The following is a 26,112-nucleotide window of genomic DNA, read 5'->3' as shown; positions in this document are numbered from 1 at the left end:
AAATTTTTATATATATATATATATATATATATATACACTTGATAACTTGATAATATCTTACAGATGGAGAACACATTTAAGGACTTAGAATTTGCTAGACTCTACAAATACAAGTAAGCTAATGTTTTTTTCGGCTACTACTTATAAAGAAAAAAATTCAACTATCCTTTTTTTTTAAATATATGATCCATATTAAAAATTTATTTTAAAGTAAGAAAAATGAGACTATAAAGGGTTTTTTAAATAATTTCAAAAATGCCAAAAAAAAAATTCTTAGTTGTTTGTTGACTTTTGCTATAAAATTAACTTTTTATGATATTTTGTCATTATTTTCTTACTACGAAAAATGTTGGTAGTAAACGTTCCCAAAATACACATTTCTGTTTTAATGAAAAATAAACAGTGGTAGCAAAGCCTGATTTTTATATAACATCGATATGTAAGCTTTGAGCAACAATATGGAAAAGCAACATTAAAGCTGTTGCTTTTTCATATTGTTGCTCAAAGTTTTCGACAGCTTTGGAGAATATGCATGATATATTTTTGCTAAAAAGGAAAAAAAAAGAAAAATAATGCTTTTGATTTCTTTTAATCATTTATGATATTTTTCAGTTTCAAAGATGATGTTATCAACTGTTTGATATGGCTGCAATTTAATAAACCATCGGAGTTTGATTACAAGCGAATACCAGTGGCAGCTTTTGACGATGGTTTACTTCTTCCAGGATTACAACTGAAAGCAGATAAAATAAAAGAAGGTAGTTTCTTAATTAAATTTATGTTTACATATATGAAGCGTTTTGCAATGGCCACATTTTCTTAATATATGTTGTAAGAATTTTCACCAAAAGTTGAAAAGTTTGTAATTAACCCCTTGGGGACGAGTGATTCAGAAAAACATTCGTAAAAATCAGAATCAAGTTGTAATGAAACAAGAAACGGTAATTTAAATGTACTCGTTGCTGATTTGACAGACTTACTTTGCTTTTACTTTAATTATTGTTAGTTTAATCATATATATAATCAATGTTAATTCAAAGTATAACTAAATAGTTTTATTTTGAACAAAGTAATGGTGAATTAAATAAATCAAACAATTACAACTCCGCTCACAAATAAACTGCTAAAGAATTATTTTGATTACCAGTTTTATCTTTTTACCCTGATTGATACGGTTTTATGCTGTCACGAATTTGTGACAGTTGGCGCGAAAGGGTTAAGCGAAAAGTAAAAACATAGATTTCGAATTCTGTCGGATAAATAGTGAGTAAGACGTGGTGAAAAAAATGAAAACCTATCTGATTCCTTAAATAAATTAAGAGGTATCTAATAATTACCATTTATCTATACACTGCCTCTTCTGGCACTCAAACTGGTTCTGATGCTTTCACCCCTTATTTTTTTGGTAGTGATCTGTTAGATTTCGATTTCGTCTTCCTGCTTCATTCTTTTGAATATTAATTTGTTATTTTTTGTTTAATATGTATTCTTATTTGAATTCTTTTTTTTTTCACTAGGACAACATGCTCCAACATGCTTAACAATGATTTTAAAAACAAACTCTTGAAAGATATTATACATTCTGTTTTCGTCGCAGGCATTACAAATATACAATGATTGTTAATATTATTTTATTAATTTTTTTGTACTTTTTATTGGACTTTTGTGCTTTTTTTTAAACGCAAATTAAGGTAAAAGCGTAAATTAGAGGGGTTCTGTATTAAAGTACGTTCTTACTGCAGAACTGAAGTGCGTTTGATTTGTTAGTTACCAAAGCTGGGCCTGGGATAATTTACTGGATAATTTAAAGAAGCTGACAATTAATAATTTTAGAAAATTATCCTTTATTTAAAAAAATATATATATAAAATAAATTCATGTTTCTTTATTTTATGAAAATATGAAGCATCGATACCACAATTTCTATCAATATATACTCTTGATGCTATTCGATTTTATTTAAAAAATGTATCGATACTTTTCGACATTTTATTGTATAGATGGCAAAATTCAGTAAAGATAATGATATAGGTATAAAAAGATGTTTAAGAGAGCTACATTTTGATTTATAATTGGGTTTGGTCAAAGTCAAATCAGATAAAGAATTTGTAAGAAGTTTATAACTTATTATAATTATAGAGAAAAAAGCAGGACACAATATTTTAACTAATAAAAGAATTGCCATTGAAACTACATTTAACTCAACAGCAGGGACAGTGAAAAGGAAAGAATTATATATTATAATATAATTTAACGCTGTTATAAGAGAAAGACAACAAACTTGATATTTTTTCTTCTTAAGTACAAAATGCGATACTCCTATCACAACAGAGTGCCTAATTATCACAGTAAATAGAAAAATAATTTGTCTTTTTCTCTTTTCAGTCAAAGGAGAAGAATTGAACTTTTGCTCTGGGCAAGAACATGATCCATTCTGTGGAGCCACTACATGTGACAAAACTGAATGCAAGTGCCCTGCGGGATACAAAGTTGTTGACTCAAGTATAAGAAAATATGGTGCTGTAACTCTATTCAACTGTGAAGGTAAACTTTGATTAGTATGATATATAAATATACATAGAGAGATAGATAGATAAACACAAAGAAGAGTAAAATAAAATAAAATAGAAGAACTTTTAATGGGAAAACGTAAAGGTCTTCATCGGGACACGTTCTTTACAATAAATGCGAATTTAGATTTCTGAATAGAAAATTATTCTAAGTTAATAATTACTCTTTATAATGTGACTATATCGCTAAAAAAAATGCAGTTGAAAATGATTATGAAAAAAAAAAAAAACAGAAAAAAAACTTACTGGCATGCAGCAAAAGTAAAAAATGTTTTAAAGAGAGATTTACAAATTTTACAGCTAACAAAGTTTTGCGAAGAAAATAATAAAAAGCAGTACTTAAATAGAACAAAGTAATTCAGAAAATATATATATTTGTAGAGAAAATATGCGGCAAATAACATTTTAGTGCTGCCCTATTTGAGAAAAATCTAGTTACAAAATTATTCGCAAAATGTATTTAACCAAGCCCTTAATAGGAAGAAAATTTAATCAATAACATAAAATAAATAAATAAATAAAAATAAATATCAATTAAAACATTTTTAAATTTTAAAATAAAGGAAGACATTCAAAATAGGTAATTGTTATAGTTTAAATTACAGACTTAAATTAGGATATATGTTTCAAATTCGTTTCGTTAAGTGTATGTTAGCCTCGAAATTCTATAATCTCCCTAGCTATTATTTTGAATGCCTAGCAGTTTTAGGCAAATTATGTTATAAAAGAATTATAACATACTTTACATAGTAATTCTATGGAATATTTTTTTAAGTTTTTCATTTGCCAATAGACATTCTCGTATACGATGAAATAAAATATCGATTATTTCGTACCTTTCATGCATTGAAAGTGGCATATACACTATTTACGATTAACTTATCTAGTTTGCAATAACAGCATAACAACAATTTGCATAAAATGATAATTAACTTCACGTAGAATCTAGCACTTTAGGCATTACTGCAAGACAAATCTTAAAATGCGTTAAATCCTTCATTTGGATTTTTTTCTTCAAAATAGGTGGTTTAGAGTTATATAGTATCAGTGTAATACTTACGAACTAATCTTTTATTAACTTAGATGCAAATACAGGTAAGGTATCAAAAATTGATTATACTGTATATAAAAGGGAGATGAATAGATAATACATAGTAGTGTATATCCCAATATATAAAATATGAGAGTCTTTAGTGTTTTATTGTTTCATGTAGACGTAAACGAATGCAACGATGGGTCACATACCTGTCCACAGGAAACCACTTCTTGTGTCAATACCGAAGGAAGCTTTTACTGCAAGTGTCTTCAAAACTATAAGCTGAAGAAAGATAAAGTAGAAGATAAGAATCAGGAAGGATGCATAGGTATGTAACAGATGCAAACATTTCGTCTTTTTGCAAAGTAATTTCAAGAGTTTGTAATTTAACTATTAGTGTTTCAATGCCTGAAATATAAAGCGCACCTTTGATTTCGAGCAATGCTGAAAACTCTCTGAAAAATCAAGTCAATATAATCAAATAATTAACAAATTTTTCGATAGAAGGAACAAATGTTGCACTTTAACGATACCGTTAATGTGCTCGTTATTCCGACTACTACGATCCGGCATCCCCTAGGTGACCTGTGTGTGTGAGTGTCGTATTTAGCTACCATCCATATGGCGATCTGAGCGTATCAGCGCAGTATTTAGCCGGCATCCACGTAATGACCTGTGTGTATGAGAGTCGTATTTAACTGGCATGAAGTGTATTTAGCTGACCTCCACATGACGATCCGAGTCTACGATTGTAATATTTATCCCGCATCTACGTAATAACTTGTGTGTATGAGCGTCGTATTTTGCTGGCATCCACATGACGAGCTGAGTGGACGAGCGCAGTAATTAGCGGCCATCCACGTAATGACCTGTATGTATTGGTGTCGTATTTAGCTGGCATACACATGACGATCTGAGTGTATGAGCACAGTATTTAGCCGGCATTCACGTAATGAACTGTGTGTATGAGAGTCGTATTTAACTAGCATGAAGTGTATTTAGCTGGCCTCCACATGACGATCCGAGTCTACGATTGTAATATTTATCCCGCATCTACGTAATAACTTGTGTGTATGAGCGTCGTATTTTGCTGGCATCCACATGACGAGCTGAGTGGACGAGCGCAGTAATTAGCGGCCATCCACGTAATGACCTGTATGTATTGGTGTCGTATTTAGCTGGCATACACATGACGATCTGAGTGTATGAGCACAGTATTTAGCCGGCATTCACGTAATGAACTGTGTGTATGAGAGTCGTATTTAACTAGCATGAAGTGTATTTAGCTGGCCTCCACATGACGATCCGAGTCTACGATTGTAATATTTATCCCGCATCTACGTAATAACTTGTGTGTATGAGCGTCGTATTTTGCTGGCATCCACATGACGAGCTGAGTGGACGAGCGCAGTAATTAGCGGCCATCCACGTAATGACCTGTATGTATTGNATACATAATATCGATGGTATACTTAAATTAGAGTTCAGTTCAATATGTTTCAATTTCGTTCGTTAAGTGTATGTTAGCCTCGAAATTCTATAATCTCTCTAGCTATTATATTGAATGCCTGGCAGTTTTAGGCAAAGTATGATTTATAAGAATTATACCATACTTTACATAGTAATTCTATGGAATATTTTTTAAAGTTTTTCATTAATCAGTAGACATTTTCGTGTACGATGAAATAAAATATCGATTATTTCATACCTTTCCGTTCGATTTCATGAATTGAAAGTGGCATATACACTATGTATGATTAGCTTATCTAGTTTGCAATAACAGCATAACAGCAATTTGCATAAAATGATAATTAACTTCACGTAGAATCTAGCACTTTAGGCATTACTGCTAGACAAATCTTAAAATGCGTCAAATCTTTTATTTGAATTTTTCTTCTTCTTCAAAATAGGTGGTTTAGAGTTATATAGGGTCAGTGTTATACTTACGAACTAATCTTTTATTAACTTAGATGTAAATACAGGTAAGGTATCTAAAATTGATTATGCCATACCTGCCAACTCTTCCGGATTTTCCGGAAGATTTTATTTTCATATTTAAAGTGGTAGTAAATATATACAATTTTTTATTTTATAAACTTAATTTTTAAATGATTTTGATCACCACTATTCTTTCAAAAATTAAGCACATATATTAATATGCAGTACTATCATGGTTGGCAACTTAAGTTTTTTCAAATGCAACGTATTTGTTTGCTTAAAATTGAAGTTTTAATTCCATTTTAATACCACTGAGAAAAATGATAATGGAAGGGATTAAAAGTTGGCAGGTATGTTATGCTGTATATAGAATGGAGATGAATAGATAATAGTGGTAAGTGGTGGTAACGTGTGGCATAAACTATACCGTTTGCTATCTAATATCTTCTAATTATATAAAGGATAATGCTTTGTTTATTCTACATATTAAAAGTGGATGAATAGATATTTGTGGTCCTTGCGTGTGACTTCAACATTACCGTCACGCTATTATGACTGTCTCCTATTCATATGGTATATAGCAGAGATGCCAACTGCTCCGGACAAGCCAAAATAATAAAAAAAAAACGGTAAATAACTTCAAAGTAAATTTGTAAATCTTTAACTACTTTTACTTGCGTTTTGAAGGATATAGCATGACATAAGTAATTTAACATAAAGTGGTGAATTTTATAAGAATAAGAATTATTTAGAAATAGTGGTGGATAAAAATCTACTAAATTGAATTTATTAAACCAAGATTCACTATTGATAAACTACCACGTTAAAATATTTATTTGCTGTCCGGAGCAAGTTGGCATCTCTGATATAGTATTGCAATTATACTGTATATGACTGAGTGATAAACTAATATTTATGTTCCTGTTATGCGGAATAAACAATGCTTTCTGCAGAATATCTCTTATTCACGTATATAATACTGTGATTATACTAAATAATAAAAGAAGCAGAACAGATATTTTTAGCTATAGCATATGGTCCCAACACTGTCATAGGAGATTGTATTTCCAATTCTTACGGAGGATATTACTGTAGTTATACTATATTTGAATTGGAGATGAATAGATATTTTGGGTCGTATTATTTTATATAAACAATGCCTTATACAGCATATTTCTCAGTATAAGCATTATAGTACTGCAACTATACAATATATGGAACGAAGATTAATAGATAGTTTTGATCATAGCTCGTGCATACACAAAGCAAATTTTTTTGTTGGGTGAGCAAAGTTTATAGTGCGCCAACAAATCATATAGTTAGAAATAAAGATCAAGAATCGCAAGAATTTATATCCATACGCAGAGATGCCAACTTGTTCCGGACAGCAAATATATATTTTAAAGTGGTAATTTATCAATTGTGATTCTTGGTTTAATAATTTGAATTTAGTAAATTTTCATCCACCACTATTTTTAAATAATTCGTAGGCTTATATAATTCACTACTTTACTAGAGATGCCATCTCGCTCCGCACAGCAAATACATATTTTAAAGTGGTAGTTTATCAATTGTAATTCTTGGTTAAATTAATTCAATTTAGTGTATTTTCATCCACCACTATTTTTAAATAATTCGTAGGCTTATATAATTCACTACTTTACTAGAGATGCCATCTCGCTCCGCACAGCAAATACATATTTTAAAGTGGTAGTTTATCAATTGTAATTCTTGGTTAAATTAATTCAATTTAGTGGATTTTTATCCTCCACTATTTCTAAATAATACGTAGGCTTATATAACTCACCACTGTATAGTGCTTATGTCATGCTATAACTTTTAAAAAGCAAGCAAAAATTATCAAATATTTGCAAAATTTACTTTGTATTTATTAACCGTTTTTTTAAAAATTATTTTGGCATGTCCGGAGCAGTTGGCATGCTATATCTTTTAAAAAGCAAGTAAAAATAGTAAATATTTGCAATATTAACTAAGTAGTTATTTACCGTGTTTTTAATTATTTTGGGGTGTCCGGGGCAGTTGGCATCTCTGCAAACGCATTTCTTTCAAAAAGTACTGTGTTTACTGAAGTTAATGAGAAGTAGTGTATATCCCAATAATTAAAATATGAGAGTCTTTACTGTTTTATTGTTTCATGTAGACGTAAACGAATGCAACGATGGGTCACATACCTGCCCTCAGGAAACCACTTCTTGTGTCAATACTGAAGGAAGCTTTTACTGCAAGTGTCTTCAAAACTATAAGCTGAAGAAAGATAAAGTAGAAGATAAGAATCAGGAAGGATGCATAGGTATGTAACAGATGCGAACATTTCGTCTTCTTACAAAGTAGTTTCAAGAGTTTGTAATTTAACTACAGTCAAACCTCGCTATAGTGAACCTTCAAGGGACCAAAGTTTCGGTCCACTATAACTGGGAGTTCACTATATCCGTTACGCAAGCAATTTAACTTTATGGTTCCCAAACTCCTCCCTTTTATTACACATTACTCAAATAAATGATTGAAAAATATTATGTAGTAGCAAAAAAAACTCTTCGTCTTGCGTACAAAAAAAAAATTGTAATCTTTAGCTGATGAGCAATCCTGAATATCAGATATGGAAACACTTCCCGACTCTCAGATCTTGAATTTCTGTTATTCCGCTTTTCAAACCTGTCTTACCTGCCATTCGAGCACATAAAAGTAGTCTCACAAAATCGCCTAGTAAATTCATCGACATTTGTCCAGATACTGGAAGATTGCGGCTTCTTCGAATGTTGACAACATCCTTGTTCAACATCCTTGCGATCTGCTTTTCTCAACTTTTTTCTGCTATCTAATTTTTTTTTCATGAGCAGAAATTGTCTATTATTCCAGCTATTACAAACTGTAGATTTGGAGAGTTTATATTCCCTGAAAATATCAGTTTGATTACATCCATTTTAAATTTTTCTGATCATGCCCATTTTATCATCAATGGAGAACGTTTTACGTGTACTACTCGCCATAGTTGAATTTGAGACACTGGTTTGCAGGCTTTTTTTAACTGAACTGAGAGCAAAAAGGAGTTGAAATGAGGTCCTTATCAACACAGATTAGTGTCCAACCCTTTGACGAATAATGAATAATTACTCATTCCCTCTGACAGAAAATGCATATTGATCCCACTGACACCTTACAGGTGCATCATCTACCTGGGTTGGAAACATCTGCTTGGCAGGTTTAGGGATGGGGAAGTGAGATAAAAGAATGAAACAAGAAAAATACTTATCTCTACATTCCCCTCTATAGATGGTTTTAAAAGTCGGTATATCTATTTATTTTGAAGTAGAAAATTCAAAATTATTCCAAAAAAATGAAGAAAAAAATCAGTCAAAGACAGAAAAAAGTTCATTAGATCCAACTTCTTCACTTTTTTGGTTCACTATATCCACAAAAAATAACATTATACGCTTATAGCAAGGCACGGGAACGAACATTTCGTTCACTATATCCGGGAGTTCACTATAAACCGTGTTCACTATAGCGGGGTCTGACTGTATTAGTGTTCCAATGCCTGAAATATAAAGCGCACCTTTAACTTCGAGCAATCTTTGTATTGTGGTTAAAAATACTTATCTGTTCTGTGAATTAAGCATAAAATTATTTATTTAGTTTTTTGGATATCTGAAAAATCAAGTCAATATAATCAAATAATTAACAAATTTGTCGATGGAAGGAACAAATATTGCACTTTAACGATACCGTTAATGTGCTCGTTATTCCGACTACTACGATCCGGCATCCACGTAATGACCTGTGTGTATGAGAGTTGTATTTAACTGGCATGAAGTGTATTTAGCTGGCCTCCACATGACGATCCGAGTCTACGATTGTAATATTTATCCCGCATCTACGTAATAACTTGTGTGTATGAGCGTCGTATTTTGCTGGCATCCACATGACGAGCTGAGTGGACGAGCGCAGTAATTAGCGGCCATCCACGTAATGACCTGTATGTATTGGTGTCGTATTTAGCTACCATCCACATGGCGATCTGAGTGTATCAGCGCAGTATTTAGCCGGCATTCACGTAATGACCTGTGTGTATGAGAGTCGTATTTAACTACAACCACGTGAAACTATTTAATAACCATTAATACCACTAAAAGCATAATTTGAATGTACTAATTATGTTTTGGAAGTCGATTACGCTTTTATTTATAATATTTTCAAGATATCCAAATGCATTGTCAAACAACTCTTAAATAAGGAAAAACGAACATCAGTTTATCGACATGCAATGTGCTCACTTCGTTTCGCGGTGCACCGTTTAGCCGCGTCACTTGAGCGGAGCGGACTTTCGTAACGAAAGATTAAAGAAATGTGCTAACAAAATCTGCAAATTTAGTATTATTATCACTGAGAAAAATGATCTTTAAAAAATGTAGAGGTTTGCAGCTATGAATTAGGAGGATACAATATGGTTTTGACATTCGTTTATTTGTCTTTTAGACGCATGCAAGGATCCAAATCCTTGCTCTGATGGACAATGTTCGCTTACTTCGGGTGGCATGGTTGACTGCAGGTAAATTAATTCAATATTCAAATTTTTATGATAGCAAGTTTTTGAACTTGTAAGTTACGAATCACGGATTTAACTTGAAATAAAACAAAAGAGATGAAAGCTTATAATCAAACTTATTCGTTATTAAATTTTATCTTTGATTTTGTTGCATATCCCTATTTATAAAATATTAAACATTTAAATATTTCAGTAATGCCTTTCATTTTGTTTAAGCAATTTGAAACAACTATTTTTTATTTCATTTAAAATTAATTTTACTATTACCGCAAGGCCCTTGTGAAAAAAATATTGAAAAAAGATTGTAAATTGGAAATATTGCAGAAAAAACATCGGAAATTTTACTATATCATTTATATGCCGGCCAGGTGGCCGAGCGGTTAGAGCGCCTGACTATGCGAAACCAATGGCTGCGGGTTCTAATCCCGCTCTGGGCATGAATGTTTCTCTCTTGTGTTTACTCTGTTGTGTGCGATGTGTGAATGTGGCCCACCCTATGAACGGGTTTGTGGCAGTGTGGCGTAGGCAATGTTGCTCACCTCCGTGACTTTGGTTCACAGGTGCTCACTGGGTAACGTGAAATGAGTAACAATTCCGGCATCTTCTTAGGCGAAGAATAAAGTTCAGTGCCTGCCATTTGAAAAAAAAAACTATATCATTCATTATCATAAATAATGCACTAAGATGGTGATATTATTAGTAGTTATATGCTATTACAGTTTAAAAAATTTATTTTAAAAATTACGTTTTTCAAGTAGACTAAAAAAAGATAGAAAAAATTTAAAAATTTCGTTTTCAAAGTAAACTAAAAATGGAAGAAAAAAATATTTTGTTGGAGTCAGTTTTAATAATTTTAATTTTGTTGAAGAAATTAGGGCGTCTAATCACTTTTTAAACAGAGACAAGATTCGGAGTTGATAAAATTTTGTTACAGAAATTATACACTCTGAGTTTTTCGTTTCAGTTCTTAAAAAAATTAACTTTATTCCACATTTTCCAGCTTGGAAAATATAATTTTTGTAATTTTTTTAATTTTATTTATATACAGTTAATGTGTCTGAAATCTGTCAAAATTTCTATTTGTGATCAATTTAACTTGCGCAAACTAGGAAATAAATATAATTTGTTTTAGCATCAGTCACAAAACTTCAACTGAAATGAGCACTCTAGTTAATCAGAAAATTATTTAAATTTAATTTATAAAAAAATTGATTTGGGGATAAATTGACTATGAAAATAATGCTTGAGAATATTAACTTGTCAGAAAGGATTAAACATAAATTTCAAAATTCTAACTAAAAAACGTGAAAAATAAATTAAAAAAACAACTAGTAAGGTACTCATACTTCGAAAACAAATTTTTCCACGAAAAAGAATGTATTCAGAAGTTTGGTACTTTTCTATCTAATTAAAAAAAAAGGAGGAAATCATAGTTTTTCCTATAAACAAACTTACAAACTACTACTACTTTTCAAATAAATTAAAGTTGATTCATTATAAACATTGCGCAAAAAAATGAACATTTAAATCATTTTGATCAAATAATCAGATTTTAACTTATTAGGATGCAATCCTAATAGCATGACTCTTTAACTACAAATATACTACTTAATTTGAGCAGACTATCATTGTTATAGTTAAGAAATCAGATACATAAACATACTTTCTGTGACGAAGTAGAAATATACTTTTTTTTTACGAAGAATTATTATCTTAAAAGGTATTTTATTTTATTTTATTTTATTTTATTTTATAACCGTCGTTGAACAGTCGACCCAATTCTGGGTTTACGACTACCAATGTTCAACTCCGCATCCTTGTAATTTTGATCCCAATCCAGGAGACAAGGGAGCTCCTGGATCAGTACCCTGAGAGGTATTGATTTGTTATGGGAACATGGAGGACTTTGAGACCCGACAGATTTAACGTGCATCAGCTACCATTTCCTAGGCGGGGAATCTTTGGATGGCGGGGATCGAACGCACGATCTCTTCGACATGTGCCCAGTGCCCTACCAACCAGACAATCCCGGCCTTCTAATCTTGAGGGGTAGCCGTAATCGGGAAAATATGAATGCAATAGTTTTGCCAGAAGTGCGGTCGTGAGTTTGAACTCTTTAATATTAATTTTACTGTGTTCATGTATTTGAAATTATTTAAGCAAATATAAAAACTGATGCTTTCAATTATAATATGGGAGAGTCGTGATGGCTCAGGGGATAGAGCGTTTGCCTTTCAATGAGGTGAAGTGGGTGCGAATCCCAGCAATGGCTGGTCAATACAAATTTCGCATCCGGCTTGCACCGACGCAGTGCTGGCGTGAAATATCCTTAGTGGTAGACGGATCATGGGTTAGAGTCCCTTTACTATCAGGCTGACCGTGGGAGGTTTTCATGGTCTTTCTCTCAAATGCGGGTTAGCTCAATCAGAAGAAATCCTCCACGACGGCAAATTTCTCCCAATAGCCTGGTCGGTAGGGCGCTGGGCCCATATCCAAGAGGTCGTGGGTTCGATCCTCGCCGGCCGAAGACTCCCCATGTAGTAAATGGTGACTGATGCACGTTATATCTGTCGAGTCTCAAAGTCCTCCATGTTCCCACAACAAATCAATACCTCTGGGGGTACTGATCCAGGAGTTTCCTTGTCTTCTGGATTGGTTCAAAATTACAAGGCTACGGAGTTGAACGTAAGTAGTCGTAAACCCATGAAATTGGGTCGGCTGTTCAACGACGGTTATAAAATAAAATAACATACTTGATCCAAAGGAAATGAAATGAAAAAAATTTAAGATTTGACAGTTTATTAGGGAATCATAAACTGTTAAACTTGTCTGGAAAAAAGACCACGTCTGGTCAATGTGTTGCCCACTGAAATGCACCAACGGAATTAAATTTGTGGTACTGAAAAATACCCATTTTGTTAATTTTGTTTCAGAATTCTATTTTTTTTAAAATTTTTTCAAATTTAATTTCTTTTTCGTGACTTTTTTTTCCAGTATATTTGCTTCAAATATTGAACATTCATCCATGGTTGAAGAAAATTTATTTTTCCCTAACGAAATATTTGTTTATATAAACTCTCGCTTTGGTGGAGGTCAATCAAAAGTAGCGAAAAAAGGAGGCAGATAATGTGATTTCAGATATAATTCTTAAAATTTTTGGAGAAATTAAAAATAAAATAAAAATTAACTAAGGGCGATAAGAAAGGGCCGTTCCTTATTTAAATTGTTCTAAGTTCGGTCCACAAGTAAAATCATTTCTCATTTATTTATTATTATTGAGTTACATATTCTGTGTTTTATATGAAACTTTTTTTTCAAGTTCAAATGATTGTTTTTTAAATCCAGGTAATCGTCCATTTCGTTGCAACTAAAATACTAACAAAATATTATATACAACTACAATAATGGTACATTTTAAAAACAAAATATTTGCGTTTTTTAAGAAAATATGTACGTTTAAGGAGGGGGGACAGTGATAAATAAGAAGCAATTACGGGGGTTGGTGAGTGGGGTGAGAAGGGAATGGAGCCTCCTAATAATATTAAATAATTATGAAGATAATGCGGGAAATCATGGTCAGAATGTTATTCTATCATAAATATTATTCTTTTAATTAAATATTTTATCTCCTCTTTATGCCTTATTACTTAAAATGTTGTCTTTTTTTTAGTTGTAAAGTTGGTTACTCTGGCTCTTACTGTAATAAAAAAGACGTAGCTTTAGCAGGTAAAGTATTTTGTTTTGTAACATACGGTTATTTTGTTTAAAAACTAACAATGAATGAACACTTCTCAGAAATGAAAAAAAGTTTAAAAAAAAGTAAAAGCGCTGAAACAATGTTATAAATGGAGTTGCCGACTTGATCTCATTTATAATTTTAAATAATAGATAAAACCTTCATATTTATATGAATGTCAGAACTATGAAAACCTGTTAATTATATTGACTGTTTTTCTATTCTCTGAACTATTATATTTTTAACTGATTGAGATGGATCACTACGAATTAAGACACCTACTTGATCGATTTCACAAATGTTTCGATTTCAAAAATATACAAAACAGAAGTAACAGTCGAAAAATCATCAATTTCTGCACATTGTTCGAATCTTAGGCATAAATCCAATTTCGACAATGCCACCCCTGTCACATCAATTCAGATTGATGCCTTGATTTAACTTAACCTTGATTTATTCATATGAATATGTTCCTTATGATATTAGTTCCTTACGAATCCTCCATAGCTCGTGGAAATACATTTTACTCTGATTTGCATCTCTCAGCCACGTTGGGTTTACTTGCTTTTTTTTAAATCGTTTTTCTCTCTCGGGTAATGAGATTTTTCTATTTTTATTTCTCACCTTTATTATTACATTTATATTTCTGCAGTAGAAATAAATAAAATCTTAAAAATATATTTAAAATATAAATGTGTGCTTGCAGAACAGTACTTCATCAGGGGACACACTGCCTGCAAACACACAGGAGCCTTTCTGTTGTTAATGGATTAAACCAAAACTAACAGTGCCCCGAGGCCCCTTAATGAAAAGACAAAAATATAACTTTTACCACAATTTAAAAGCACTAAAAATCTGAAAATGAATCACACCTAAAAGGTATAAAATTTAAATCAATTAATGAAACGTCCCCTTCAAAACACAATATAAATAAATGTAAGTAAAATGAAAGTTACAGTTAATAAAAGTAATAATATAAAAATAATTCGAGTCAGTAAGAGAAAACAATCAAGTGCAGACGCCTGTGTTGGAAAGTCTAATCAATGAGCAATAAAATCTCTAAGTGCTGCCATCTGTTTTGAAAAAATAAATCCTAAAGTTTTCATGTATCAATATTGACTTAGTAAATTGAATTTATTGTATGATTAGATTTATATTTCTACGTTATATAATTAAATATGATGGCGTGTTAAAGTCGTGCTAAGTTTATTCACATAAGCTAGAATGCCGATTAACGTGGTTAATTAAATACAACGCTATATCACACATCGAATTTCTTAAAATGTAATTATTTCTCATCTACTTCTTTCACTTAGATTTATTATATACGTACTTTTTTAATAACCGGTACTTTTACCGGTACCGGAGAGTAAAATGGTACTTTTTTGAACTTCAATGCATAATTAGATTATTTATATTCCACTTGGTTTCGTACCTATCTTTGTGTTGAGTAAGAAATATATTGCGAAAGAATAGAAATCTTTGAGAAAGAATCTTCAAAGAAAGAATATTTGTAAAAGAATATAAAATTTGTCTCTTAAGAGAAATGATATTTGACGGTCGTGGCTTACTGAAAATAGGGAGAAAAAACCAGTTGCTAAAGCAAACGAATGCCTCGTTGCAACAACCAATCAGAATAGAAATGCTCACACTACGTCACTTGCAGGTATCCCATTGTCCTCATTTGTAGAAATTTGGAAGAAAATATATCAGATTTAACTTTGAATACGTCAGATTTATTATTAGATTTGAGAAATGCTTATATTTATGTATTTTCTCGGTGCATATAAAGAAATATTAAGGAACGTTTTTAGGTACAAACAAACATAAAATAACTTAGAGTAATAAATTTAATGCTAGATGTTAAAAAAATTATATTTTTAATTCTATGTGATTTATATATTCTAGTCTGTTTTTGTATACATAAAATCTATTATTCCGTAAGTGTCTAATATTTGAATATAGCAATAAAACTATAAAGTTTTCTATTATTTATCTCATTTCTAGTTTTTAGCAATTAAGGAAGAAAACGACAGTTAAGGTTTGATTTTGAATTGAAAAATATTTACATACTATTTTTTTAGGTGCACATAAAAAGACGGTTGTTGTTGGAGCAGTACTTGGCACCATTCTTGGCGTTTTAATCCTTGCAGTTATTGTTTATGTTGTTAAGTAGGTATAACTTTTCTATTTTTAAATGATAGCTAATCAACTGTTATCAAAAACTAGTGGCTAGTATATTTGTGGTAGCCAGTTTATTGGTATTTGGGAAGCTAGAATTACCTTTGCACATAGATTAGATATTTTGTATTTGTTGTAATTGTTATTTCTCTGCTACAGAAAAAATGCACCTCAAAAAGTGTAAATGTTGTGATGAACAGTAAATTTAAAAGAAAAATGTGTTGCTTTAAATACGTTATAAAAGTAACGTTTTTTTTGAGGGTGGGATATTTTCAGTGGGTATAACACATAAAGTTTATTGAATATTAAAAGTCTTCATAGTGCTGAACTAGTCATTTTGAAGTAGTTTTTATGCGATAATGAAATTGAAAGTAAAACAAAAAAAAGTCTCTTTTTAATTTCAATTTTCTCTTATTTGTTAAGCAAAAATTAATACAAAAATTAATAATTAAAAATAATACAAAATATTTGAACTGAAAAAATTAATGTATTATCTTTAATATTAAAATGAGAAGAATTTTTCTTAAAATTTAAATTTTGAGAAAAATTTCAATGGAAGTAGTATACCATATTTTATTAATGTTGACAATGGGTATTGGCCCAGTATATATATATTTCGTCTGCTATACCTCGGCCAGAGCTCTTTCAGTATGCAATGATACAGTTTCAAACTCAGCGGACTTTTTCCCTTTTCCGCACCTGGTGATTATACTGTAGTTGAACACAGACAAAGTTTGCTTCATCGATTTTTTTAAATTTTTCATGCGCAAAATTGTTTGCTCAGTTTATTTAGTTTCTACCAAAGGAAAGTCTAGTTATTTCAATTCCGATGTTCATATTCGATTAGTTATTTCATATTCGAAGCGATGATATAGTTCCGAAACTCAAAGGACTTTTCCCCTTTTCCGCATACTGCTACCTGGTGATTATACTGTAGTTGCACGCAGACAAAGTTTGCTTCATCGGACTTTTTCACTTTTTCATGCGCAAAATTGTTTGCTTAGTTTATTTAGTTTCTACTAAAGAAAAGTTTAGTTATTTCAATCTCGATGTTCGTATTCGATTAGTTATTTCATATTCAAAGTGATGATATAGTTCCGAAACTCAAAGGATTTTTCCTCTTTTCCGCATACTGCTACCTGGTGATTATACTGTAGTTAAAATCAGACAAAGTTTGCTTCATCGGACTTTTTCAATTTTTCATGCGTAAAATTGTTTGCTCAGTTTATTTTGTTTCTTCAAAAGGAAAGTCTAGTTATTTTAATTTCGATGTTCATATTCGATTAGTTGTTTCATATTCAAAGCGATGATATAGTTTCGAAACTCAAAGAACTTTCCCTCTTTTCTTTTCCGCACACTGCTACCTGGTGATTATACTGTAGTTGAACAAAACCACGCACACAAAGTTTGCTTCATGGTTTGATGATGATAGCATCGAAATTTTTTCATTTTTTCGTGATCAAAATTGCTTGCCCCGTTTATTTTGTTTCTACCAAGGGAATGACTAGTTATTTCAATTTCAGCATTTTTTCAATTAGATTGAGATTTGGACATTTATCTTTATTTGGAAGAATCATGAATCGGATTATGATCAATTAAGGAAACATTTGGAATAACTTATTTTAAATTTTGAAGATGTTTCTCATTTCATGTTTGAAGATGTTTCATCTATTTCTAATTTAATGGATTATGATTTTCGTGATTCCTTTGAAACAAACACACAGTATCAATTTACATCCCTAGCAACAATTTTAGTTTGATCTTAGCACGATTCTAAATTGTCTCAACAACAGTGCAATAATATGTTCCAAAAGACCATGACTGGAATATCTAGATTTTGCCCCAATGGATCTAGATAAGGTTGAAAAATTAAAGTTTAAACTGTTATTAATCTGTTATGAATATGTTTTCTTACTTTTTTTTTCTTCTTCCAAAGGCAAAGGAAAAATTCACATTCCGAAGATTTTTCCCCAGCTCCTCGGCTAGATAATGCAGAAATGGTAATTATAAAAAACTAATTAAATTAACATAAAATTAGCCAAAAATAAATAAGGTAGCTTGGCTTAAATCTTAGATTAATTTTTTTTATTTTTTTCCTAAAAGATCTGAAGAATGTAAATTAAGAATTTGCCATAATTGCATATTAATAATACAGAAGAAACTATAAATACAAATAATTTTTATGAAGTCATTACATTATAACTAATTATCAAAATTAGGTTATGTTTTACAGTTTAAATGTTTTACTTTGCTTGCTTTTGCTTGTTGTTGATGCTAAGTTAGTTTGTTTCTGTTAGTTGGTAATGTTTAGTTAGTTTGTTTTGTTAGTTCTTAGTTTTGGTTAAATTTTGTATGAATTGTTAATGTTTTATTTATTTACCTTGTAAAGTTTGTGTTTCTATCCAGAGCTATGGAAGGAATATTACTTTTAAGTAACGATTTATAAATAAAAAGTTTTTTTTTTTTTCATCAAAGCAATAAATAAATAATGTTAGTATATTGGAACACACAAGATAAAAATAATGAGGTAGGTATATTTAAAAAATCTAAAATTGCAAAAATTAGATAAATCTTTTGAAAAGTCTTAAGTATAAGACTAAAAAATTTTTATGATTCCATTTTTAAATTATTTGACTACAAACAATTTCGTGAATTTTACGAGATAGTCATTTTGCATTGAATACATTTGACTATACTCAACCCATGTAGAGCCAGAGCTTTTTGTGCTCATACAATGACCTTGGGAGCAGGCTCAGTCGAGTGCGGAACCTTCTATGTTTAATCCCCAACTATGCTTGATACAAATTTATACGATCTACTGAAGGGATAAAAGGCTGAGGAAAACTTGCCAGGTCTGACTGTAGAACCCGGAACCTGTGTCACGAAAGCACGAGACACTGCTTACATTTGACTACTATTTTACTATTTGTCATGCTATGTGATGCTATTATACTATGGGGGACTATTTGTCACTTATATAATTATAAATATTTTTCTTTTATAAAGTAACGAAACGGGAAGACCAAGTATTTTCTTTTGATCTTCTCTCAATATGATTATATTGAGATGAATACGGAAAGAAAAATATGCTATAATTGGTAGTTAAAAATATGCTGTACGGACAAAATGAGCATAACAATACATTCGATAAAAGCAAAGAATGATAGCAAAAGAAAACAAGTACGTAATGATAATACTAATACTCTATTTTCAGGCAGAGCTTAAGAAGTGTTGGTTTTTAAAAGCAGAATATAATTAATATTGAGTACCTAAAGTTGTAAAATTCGGTTGATAATTCGCGAAGAAGAAATTATATCTAGATATCTGGGTATATGTGCCAGAAAGAAAGTTTTGTAATAAAAAAGGGTACTTTTTTTGTAAATTACTAAGGAAAATACTAGGAAAAAAACTACACTTGCAATGACGTAGAAGAAAAATTACTTATTTTAAAAGGTGTTAGGATACAAGAAAAGGTAATACATTTTAAAAGTAGTGAAGTAAAAGTTAAAATACAAGTAAAGAAAGATGAAAGCAAATATTAGGTGCTTGGGACTTGTACTTTCGTTACTTGTAATGTGTAACTTGTAGCTTTTTATCTAGTGATTGGTTTGATATGCACATAATATGCCATCTTATCTCAATGCTAAAGGGGCTAAACTTAAATATGCTTATTAATTAATGCAAATGATATTTTAAATCAGACATAAAAACATAATTTTTCTGAATAAAGATACAGTAGATTTTTTCGACTGTAAAAACATGGTGGCGGGGAGGTTTGAAAAAGTATGGCCCCAAAACTTTGGGAGTACACTTTTGTCCAGAGAAAGTACCATTTTGCCCCTGATTTCTTAGCTTTAAATATTTGCACAAATATTTTAGCATATTTAAGATTAATTACTGAAATTATTATGCATTTTAGTTTGCTAAAATCCTATCATTAAATTAAAAGATTTTTGCACCGTATGTTGTTACTTGTCACTTGTTTGGTGTATGTTTATATAGTGGACAACGTATTTACTATATATTATTTATATATTATGTACTATATATATGCTATTTACTATGTTGAAAAATTAAAAATTCTTTGTCTTTTATAACTTTCATTCACAGACGGAGAGGAGGCCAATGAGGGGTATTTCGAACAGAGCTTACCAGTGAACCAGTTAAAAAATAACTGTTCATCCTGTACATTTTGTACCATATTTAAAGATAGATTGCATCAGAGTGAGACTGTTTTGAAGAACTGTATAAATATTACCGAATGAATAAGACAAGTCATGACTCCTCCGCTTAGTCATTAAGAAAATAATTTATTCTAGAACTTTTTTTAAACGTTTATTTACAAGTGTGAAATGAACTTATTGTTTTATTTCTAAGGACTTCATTTTAATTGCGAGAGTTGTTTTAAATTTTGTATGAAATATTTTAATAAATGTATTTCTAAGATTTGTATTTAATTGAATTAAATTACAGTTTGTCACTTGCTTGATTGATTCAGAGTGCTCTGTAAATACCACACTTAATATAAATTTTAGAATAATTTTTTAAAAAAGTCAGAAAACTATGCTTTAGAGTGTTACAAAGAAATATGTTGAATCCTTACAGAAGAAGTTGGGACTGAAAACACCAAAATCTATTTGATTGCTCAGCAAAACAGACAGGTGTTGTGAGGCGTAAGTTCGAAACCCATCCATGTATTAATAGAAAATCAAGCTGGTTTTGATAATTTGATCCCACCTTTCTTGCTTTTTTTATGTCAGAAACCTGGTTCAATGAATAAAACATTCGCCTCCTAAAGAGGTGATCTGGGTTTGAATCTCAGCAATGGCTGATTGTTGCGAATTCTACTCCCGACTCACACCTATCATAACGTTGTACCGATCATAATGTATCCCGACTCACACTTATCATAACCTAAATAGTAGACGGATCATGGGTTAAACTCCCCTTGCTGTCGGGCTAGCCATGGGAGAATTTTGCTAATCGTAGTTTTCCTCTCCATGTTACACAAATGCGGATTAGTTCCATTAAAAAGAACTTCGCAATGACTGATTTGTCCCAATGGCTGATCCAGCAGTTCCTTAGTGTTGTAGGTGGGAATCCAATTCACAAGACTACGGAGTTAAACATTGATAATCGTAAACTCAGAAATGGTCCTATTGTTCAACCTCGGCGTTTATGAATAATAATTAACTTTAGGTGTTGTTTTTATTTTTTTCCACGAATATGTATTAATTTGTGATTCATTTATTAAATGATCAATTTATTAACTGCATATGCTCCAAAAATGGAACTTGGAATTTGAGCAATTAAAGTCTGAATAATATTATTTTTCATGTATTTAAAATTTATGCTATGAAGTATTGATTGTTTCATTTAGTATGGTTCTGTTTTCATAATTACGGTATTTTTTTAAATGAATTATGGAAATTTGATACAATTTGTAAAGTTTTTTCCTGCTTGTTATATCATTTACCAAAAATCCAATTCTTATAATACGGCTACAATACTTTCAAGCTTTTAAAGGGATAAAACAACCCTTTGTTAGGTATTGAATTCGAAATTTTATTAAAAATTTTTTTAGTTTAAAATATTAGTTTAAAACTGAATATTTTATTTTTGGAGCATTGGCGTTTCAAGGGTTACTTATACCTTTCAAATGATGCATTGAGTTACGTTGTGTGCATTTCATCCAATTGATATCATGACACTCATTCAAAATAAATAATGATGTTTGAATTGGAAGGTGACATGTTCGTCTCAAAGTTCGATTCGTTTGATATAAATATGAGGGTGGAATTTTCAAATAATGGATGGTACTCTTACATAACAGGATGACAAAGACGGAATACCTAGGAAGTAGTAAGATATGTACTCTTACATACTCTGTGACTTTTTCTTGTTATTTTGGAGAAAAAAATCTTTCTGATAGAGATACGATTTTCAGGGGGGCTGTAATGCTTTTTTTTGAATTATTTGACAATGATACAGTTAAAATTTAGCATTAAAGTGTTTTTCAATGCGTTCTCAGCAATGTTATTGCATAGATTCTTATTGTTATTGATAGTTCTTCCTTTCTAATTTTTGTGATTTATTTTACCTGTGTGATAAATTTGGTGTCACAGACTGAGTTCTAGAAAAATTTTGTCCTTTTTTTTTATTCGTCTCATTTACACATTTCGTTTTCTTTTTGTCCCATAAGTAAGACACGCATAACGGTACAACAAGTATTGGCTTTGTTAAAAAGATTTTCGGATTCAGTTTGGAAGATATAACTATTTATCAACTTCAGCCAAATGAACCAGGAGTTTTTATATGCACGTAAAACATAGATGAAAATAATTTAGGCCCAGTTATGCCATTCCATATCTGTAGAATATTATTTTGAAAAGTAATATTGACGAAGATGACGTAGAAATCAAATCCTTGAGTCAAGAGCAAATGTAAAACAAAAAAGTTAAAGTCCTATAATGAAAACGAATAATAAAGTGAAATTCGGTGAGCTAACACAACGGAACTGACAAAAAGGAAAGCAATTTTGAAAAATTGTCAAAAACTCATAAATTGTGCTCCTATATAGACGTATTTTAAAAACCATTCCAGAGAATATCGTCAATATTTCGATAATATATAATCATTTCATGCTTTAAAAAAGTTTTAACTGTTAATATATTTCTCAAAGAGATATTTAATATTTTCATGGTCTTCTAAGTGGATATCATTTTGTTCTGACAGAAATTATACACTGGAATGTAGTTGAAGCTATCGTAACCACAATCAGTAGAAAAAATTCACGCCAAAAGCAAATGTTCCAAAAATGGAACGTCGTCAAAAACTCACTTAACGAATGTTTTCACCCAATTTTTTTATTTTATTGTCTTTAAAGGTTCTTTAGTGAATTTATCAAATTTCAAAACTGTTTGATTTAACCTTTCTTAATTCGCCATGAAAACGGTTAATATACAGAGATGCCAACTTGCTCCGGAGAGCAAATATATATTTTAAAGTGGTAGTTTATTAATTGTGATTCTTAGTTTAATAAATTCAATTTATTAGATTTTTATCCACCACTATTTCTAAATAATTAGTAGGCTCATATAATTCCCCACTTTATAGTAATTATGTCATGCTATATCTTTCATAAAGCAAACAAAAATAGTCAAATATTTGCAAAATTAACTTTGTTGTTATTTACCGTTTTTTTAAATTATTTTGGCGTGTCCAGAGCAGTTGGCATCTCTGAATATACAAATGTTTCATACATTTTATTCCGTAGTTACCCGTGGAACAATAAAAATCATCTCCTTACTTTTTATAACTTTCAATTAAACTTAGAAAACAATTACTGAACAAACAACAAATTTTTCATTAAGTAGTACTTTTCGAGTAAAATTAATAAGCATTCAAAATAACGAAGGGTAAAGGAGCATGAATTCCTCGAGAGGAGACAATGATAGTTTTTGCTTGAATTGTGTTTGTGGGGTTTGTTTCAATTGCAGGTTTCAGTAATTTTAGTTAAAACCCTTATCCATGGTTTTAGTTTCAGTGTCTCCAGTTTCGTAATTCTGAACACACTGGATAAAATGCTATTCAATTCAAAGCGTTGTATGGAATAGTTCAAGCGAGACAAAAATGATTTCCTGCGTCAGTATGTGACATTGGATGAAATATGGACCCACTATTATAAACAACTGAATTAAAGACAATCGTATTCTGAGTAAAAAGCAGTCAGTGACACTTTAAATATTATTTTACAACCGTAGTTGAATTGCCGACCCAATTTTTGGGCTTACGACTACTAATGTTTAACTCCGTATCCTTGTAATTTTGAACCCAATCCAGAAGACAAGAGAACTTCTGGATCAAGTATTGGGCGATAATTTTGCCTTCGTGGAGGATTTTTTGATGGAACTAACCCACATTTGGGTTACATGGAGAGGAAGACCACGAGAACCTCCCACAGTTAGCCAGATTGCAAGGGAACCCATGATCCGTCTACCAATGCAGATATTTCACGTCAGCACTGTGGTCGGTGCAAGCCGGATGCGGAATTTGTATCAACCAGCCATCACTGGGATCTAACCGGTTCACCTCATTGGAAGGCGAACGCTCTATCCCCTGAGCCATCGTGGCTCAGTCAGTGACACTTGTCTAAAATGACCAAAATCTCACTAAGTCACCAGGAAAGGTTATGACATCAGTATTTTGAGACGCGCATGGTATTTTGTTCATCGGCTATCTTGAGAAAGACGAAATATAAAAAGCGAATACTACGTGACATTGTTGAATCGACTAAGTGAAGAAATCTGATGTATGCTTAAGAAGCGGAAAAACTACTCATTCTTTTGTCATGCAAAATAAAAATTTGAATCATTTTTCGGATACTGTTGACATGGTAGAAGACTTTTGTAAAACATGTGTGCAAATAAGAAACTAAAGCAGCGAGCTGTCGTCGATTATTTTTTCTTCCTTTATAACTTAATTTTATTTTTTTATGAGTTTGTGGTTGCGTTTATTATGAGAAGTATAGAAGTTATTAACTTAATATAAAGCGCAAAATTAAGAAAAAAGCGCAAAATTAATTTACATATTCATAATTGAAATTTGAGATTAGAAAACACAAATAGGTAAGAGATATAAATAATAGAAAATGACAGTGTATAGTAAGATTTTTATCAAAAGAAATTTCTGAACTGATAACATGAACTAATTTGATGGTGAACAAATTTTCTGTCTCCCAGTGACTTGACATAAACGAGGTTTGCCTGTATTTAAAATGAACATGTCCAAGATATTAACTATGGCTAAGTGTATTAGCAGAGAGGCAGACTCTAGTACAGTTTTCAATTCGATTACTTACAACTGGGATCTCTGGAATCTTTTTTTATGAAAAAAGTCGCATTTCATTGATTCTGAGAACAACATTTCTCACTATCTTTCATGTTTTTTTTCATTAATGTTGTTTATTAAGGGTTTACTTATTGGAAGTTAATAGGCTACACATTTTTTATTTTTTTTATGTTTTATTTATTTATTTTTTTGCAAATGACATTATTTTTTATTGTGGTAAACGGTGTAGTTTGTTAACCACAACATGGAATACATGTGAGCAGCGGTAATTCACAAGTCCAAACAAGAAAATTTGTCCTATTATATTCCACTGGATCACAAATTTAATACAGTTGAAATAAAATTCATAGCCCTGATAGTTGAAAAATCTCCGAAATGCAAAGAAAAAATAGCGAAATCTACAAATCTTATTCCTTGACCATTCAACTAAGATAAAGAAGGATGTTAAGTTCATCCTGCCCCAACTTCTATTTCCACTAATGAAGAAATAAATAATAAAAACAAAGGGGCAGGGGTGATTGTATTCCGGCACTACCCCGGAATTCCGGATTTTTCGTATCTTTCTCTCGGATCTAAAAACTAGAAGAGGGGCATGCGATTTTCGCACGAATATACTGTAATTCCGCGTATAAGCCATATGTTCACGGACTTCCACGAATCGAAAACTTATAATCCGAAAAACTTTTGAAGCTTTTTCTTGATCCCGTTAACGAGCCGTTTACATACCTTCTTCCGCCAATTACGTGAAGAATTTCATCTTGCATGATTCTTCCGCCAATTACGTAAAGAATTGCGTCTTACATGCTGCTAATATCATGATTCTTATTTACGCTATTTTAAACATCAAATATCGATTTTCGAATTTACTTGATTTAAAAGCAACGCATTGCGATTGAAAAATTATACATCGCGATTCCTATTCACGCGAGTTTAAAATCCAACACCTTGATTCGAATTAACGCGTTCTTAAAATCTATGTTGTGATTCGTATTCACGCGTATGTAGTATAAAACATCGATTTTCGCATTTATATGTGATTTAAAAACTACGCATTACGATTCGTATTGTAATGATCTAAAACTTTTGCACAGTGATTCGTATTTACGCGATTTAAAAATCCAATATCCCAATTTGTATTTTTGTTTTTTTGAAATACAATATCACGATTCATATTCACACGATTATCCTAATCACAATATCCCAATTTGTATCTTTGTTTTTTTGAAATACAATATCA

The 26,112-nt window shown here is 31.1% G+C and overlaps 1 protein-coding gene across 1 annotated transcript in view; it reads left to right on the top strand.

Annotated features, from left to right (window-relative positions):
* LOC107446532 (adhesive plaque matrix protein 2) overlaps nucleotides 1-20,477 on the top strand; it is a gene marked incomplete at its 5' end in the record, with an annotated part of 66,446 nt that extends 45,969 nt beyond the window's left edge. Inside the window, 9 exon segments of the mRNA XM_043054510.2 lie at nucleotides 64-113; nucleotides 613-758; nucleotides 2,386-2,544; nucleotides 7,706-7,855; nucleotides 10,039-10,111; nucleotides 13,779-13,834; nucleotides 15,929-16,016; nucleotides 17,962-18,025; nucleotides 20,136-20,477. Coding sequence (XP_042910444.2) covers nucleotides 64-113; nucleotides 613-758; nucleotides 2,386-2,544; nucleotides 7,706-7,855; nucleotides 10,039-10,111; nucleotides 13,779-13,834; nucleotides 15,929-16,016; nucleotides 17,962-18,025; nucleotides 20,136-20,183 — 834 coding nt within the window. The 3' untranslated portion in view covers nucleotides 20,184-20,477.
* Nucleotides 20,478-26,112: the final 5,635 nt, after the last annotated feature.

The sequence above is a fragment of the Parasteatoda tepidariorum genome, chromosome 9, assembly GCF_043381705.1.
Source record: "Parasteatoda tepidariorum isolate YZ-2023 chromosome 9, CAS_Ptep_4.0, whole genome shotgun sequence".
Taxonomy (NCBI): Eukaryota; Metazoa; Arthropoda; class Arachnida; order Araneae; family Theridiidae; genus Parasteatoda; species Parasteatoda tepidariorum.
Note: the sequence above shows the minus strand (reverse complement) of the source record. Positions and strands in the feature narration are given on the sequence as shown.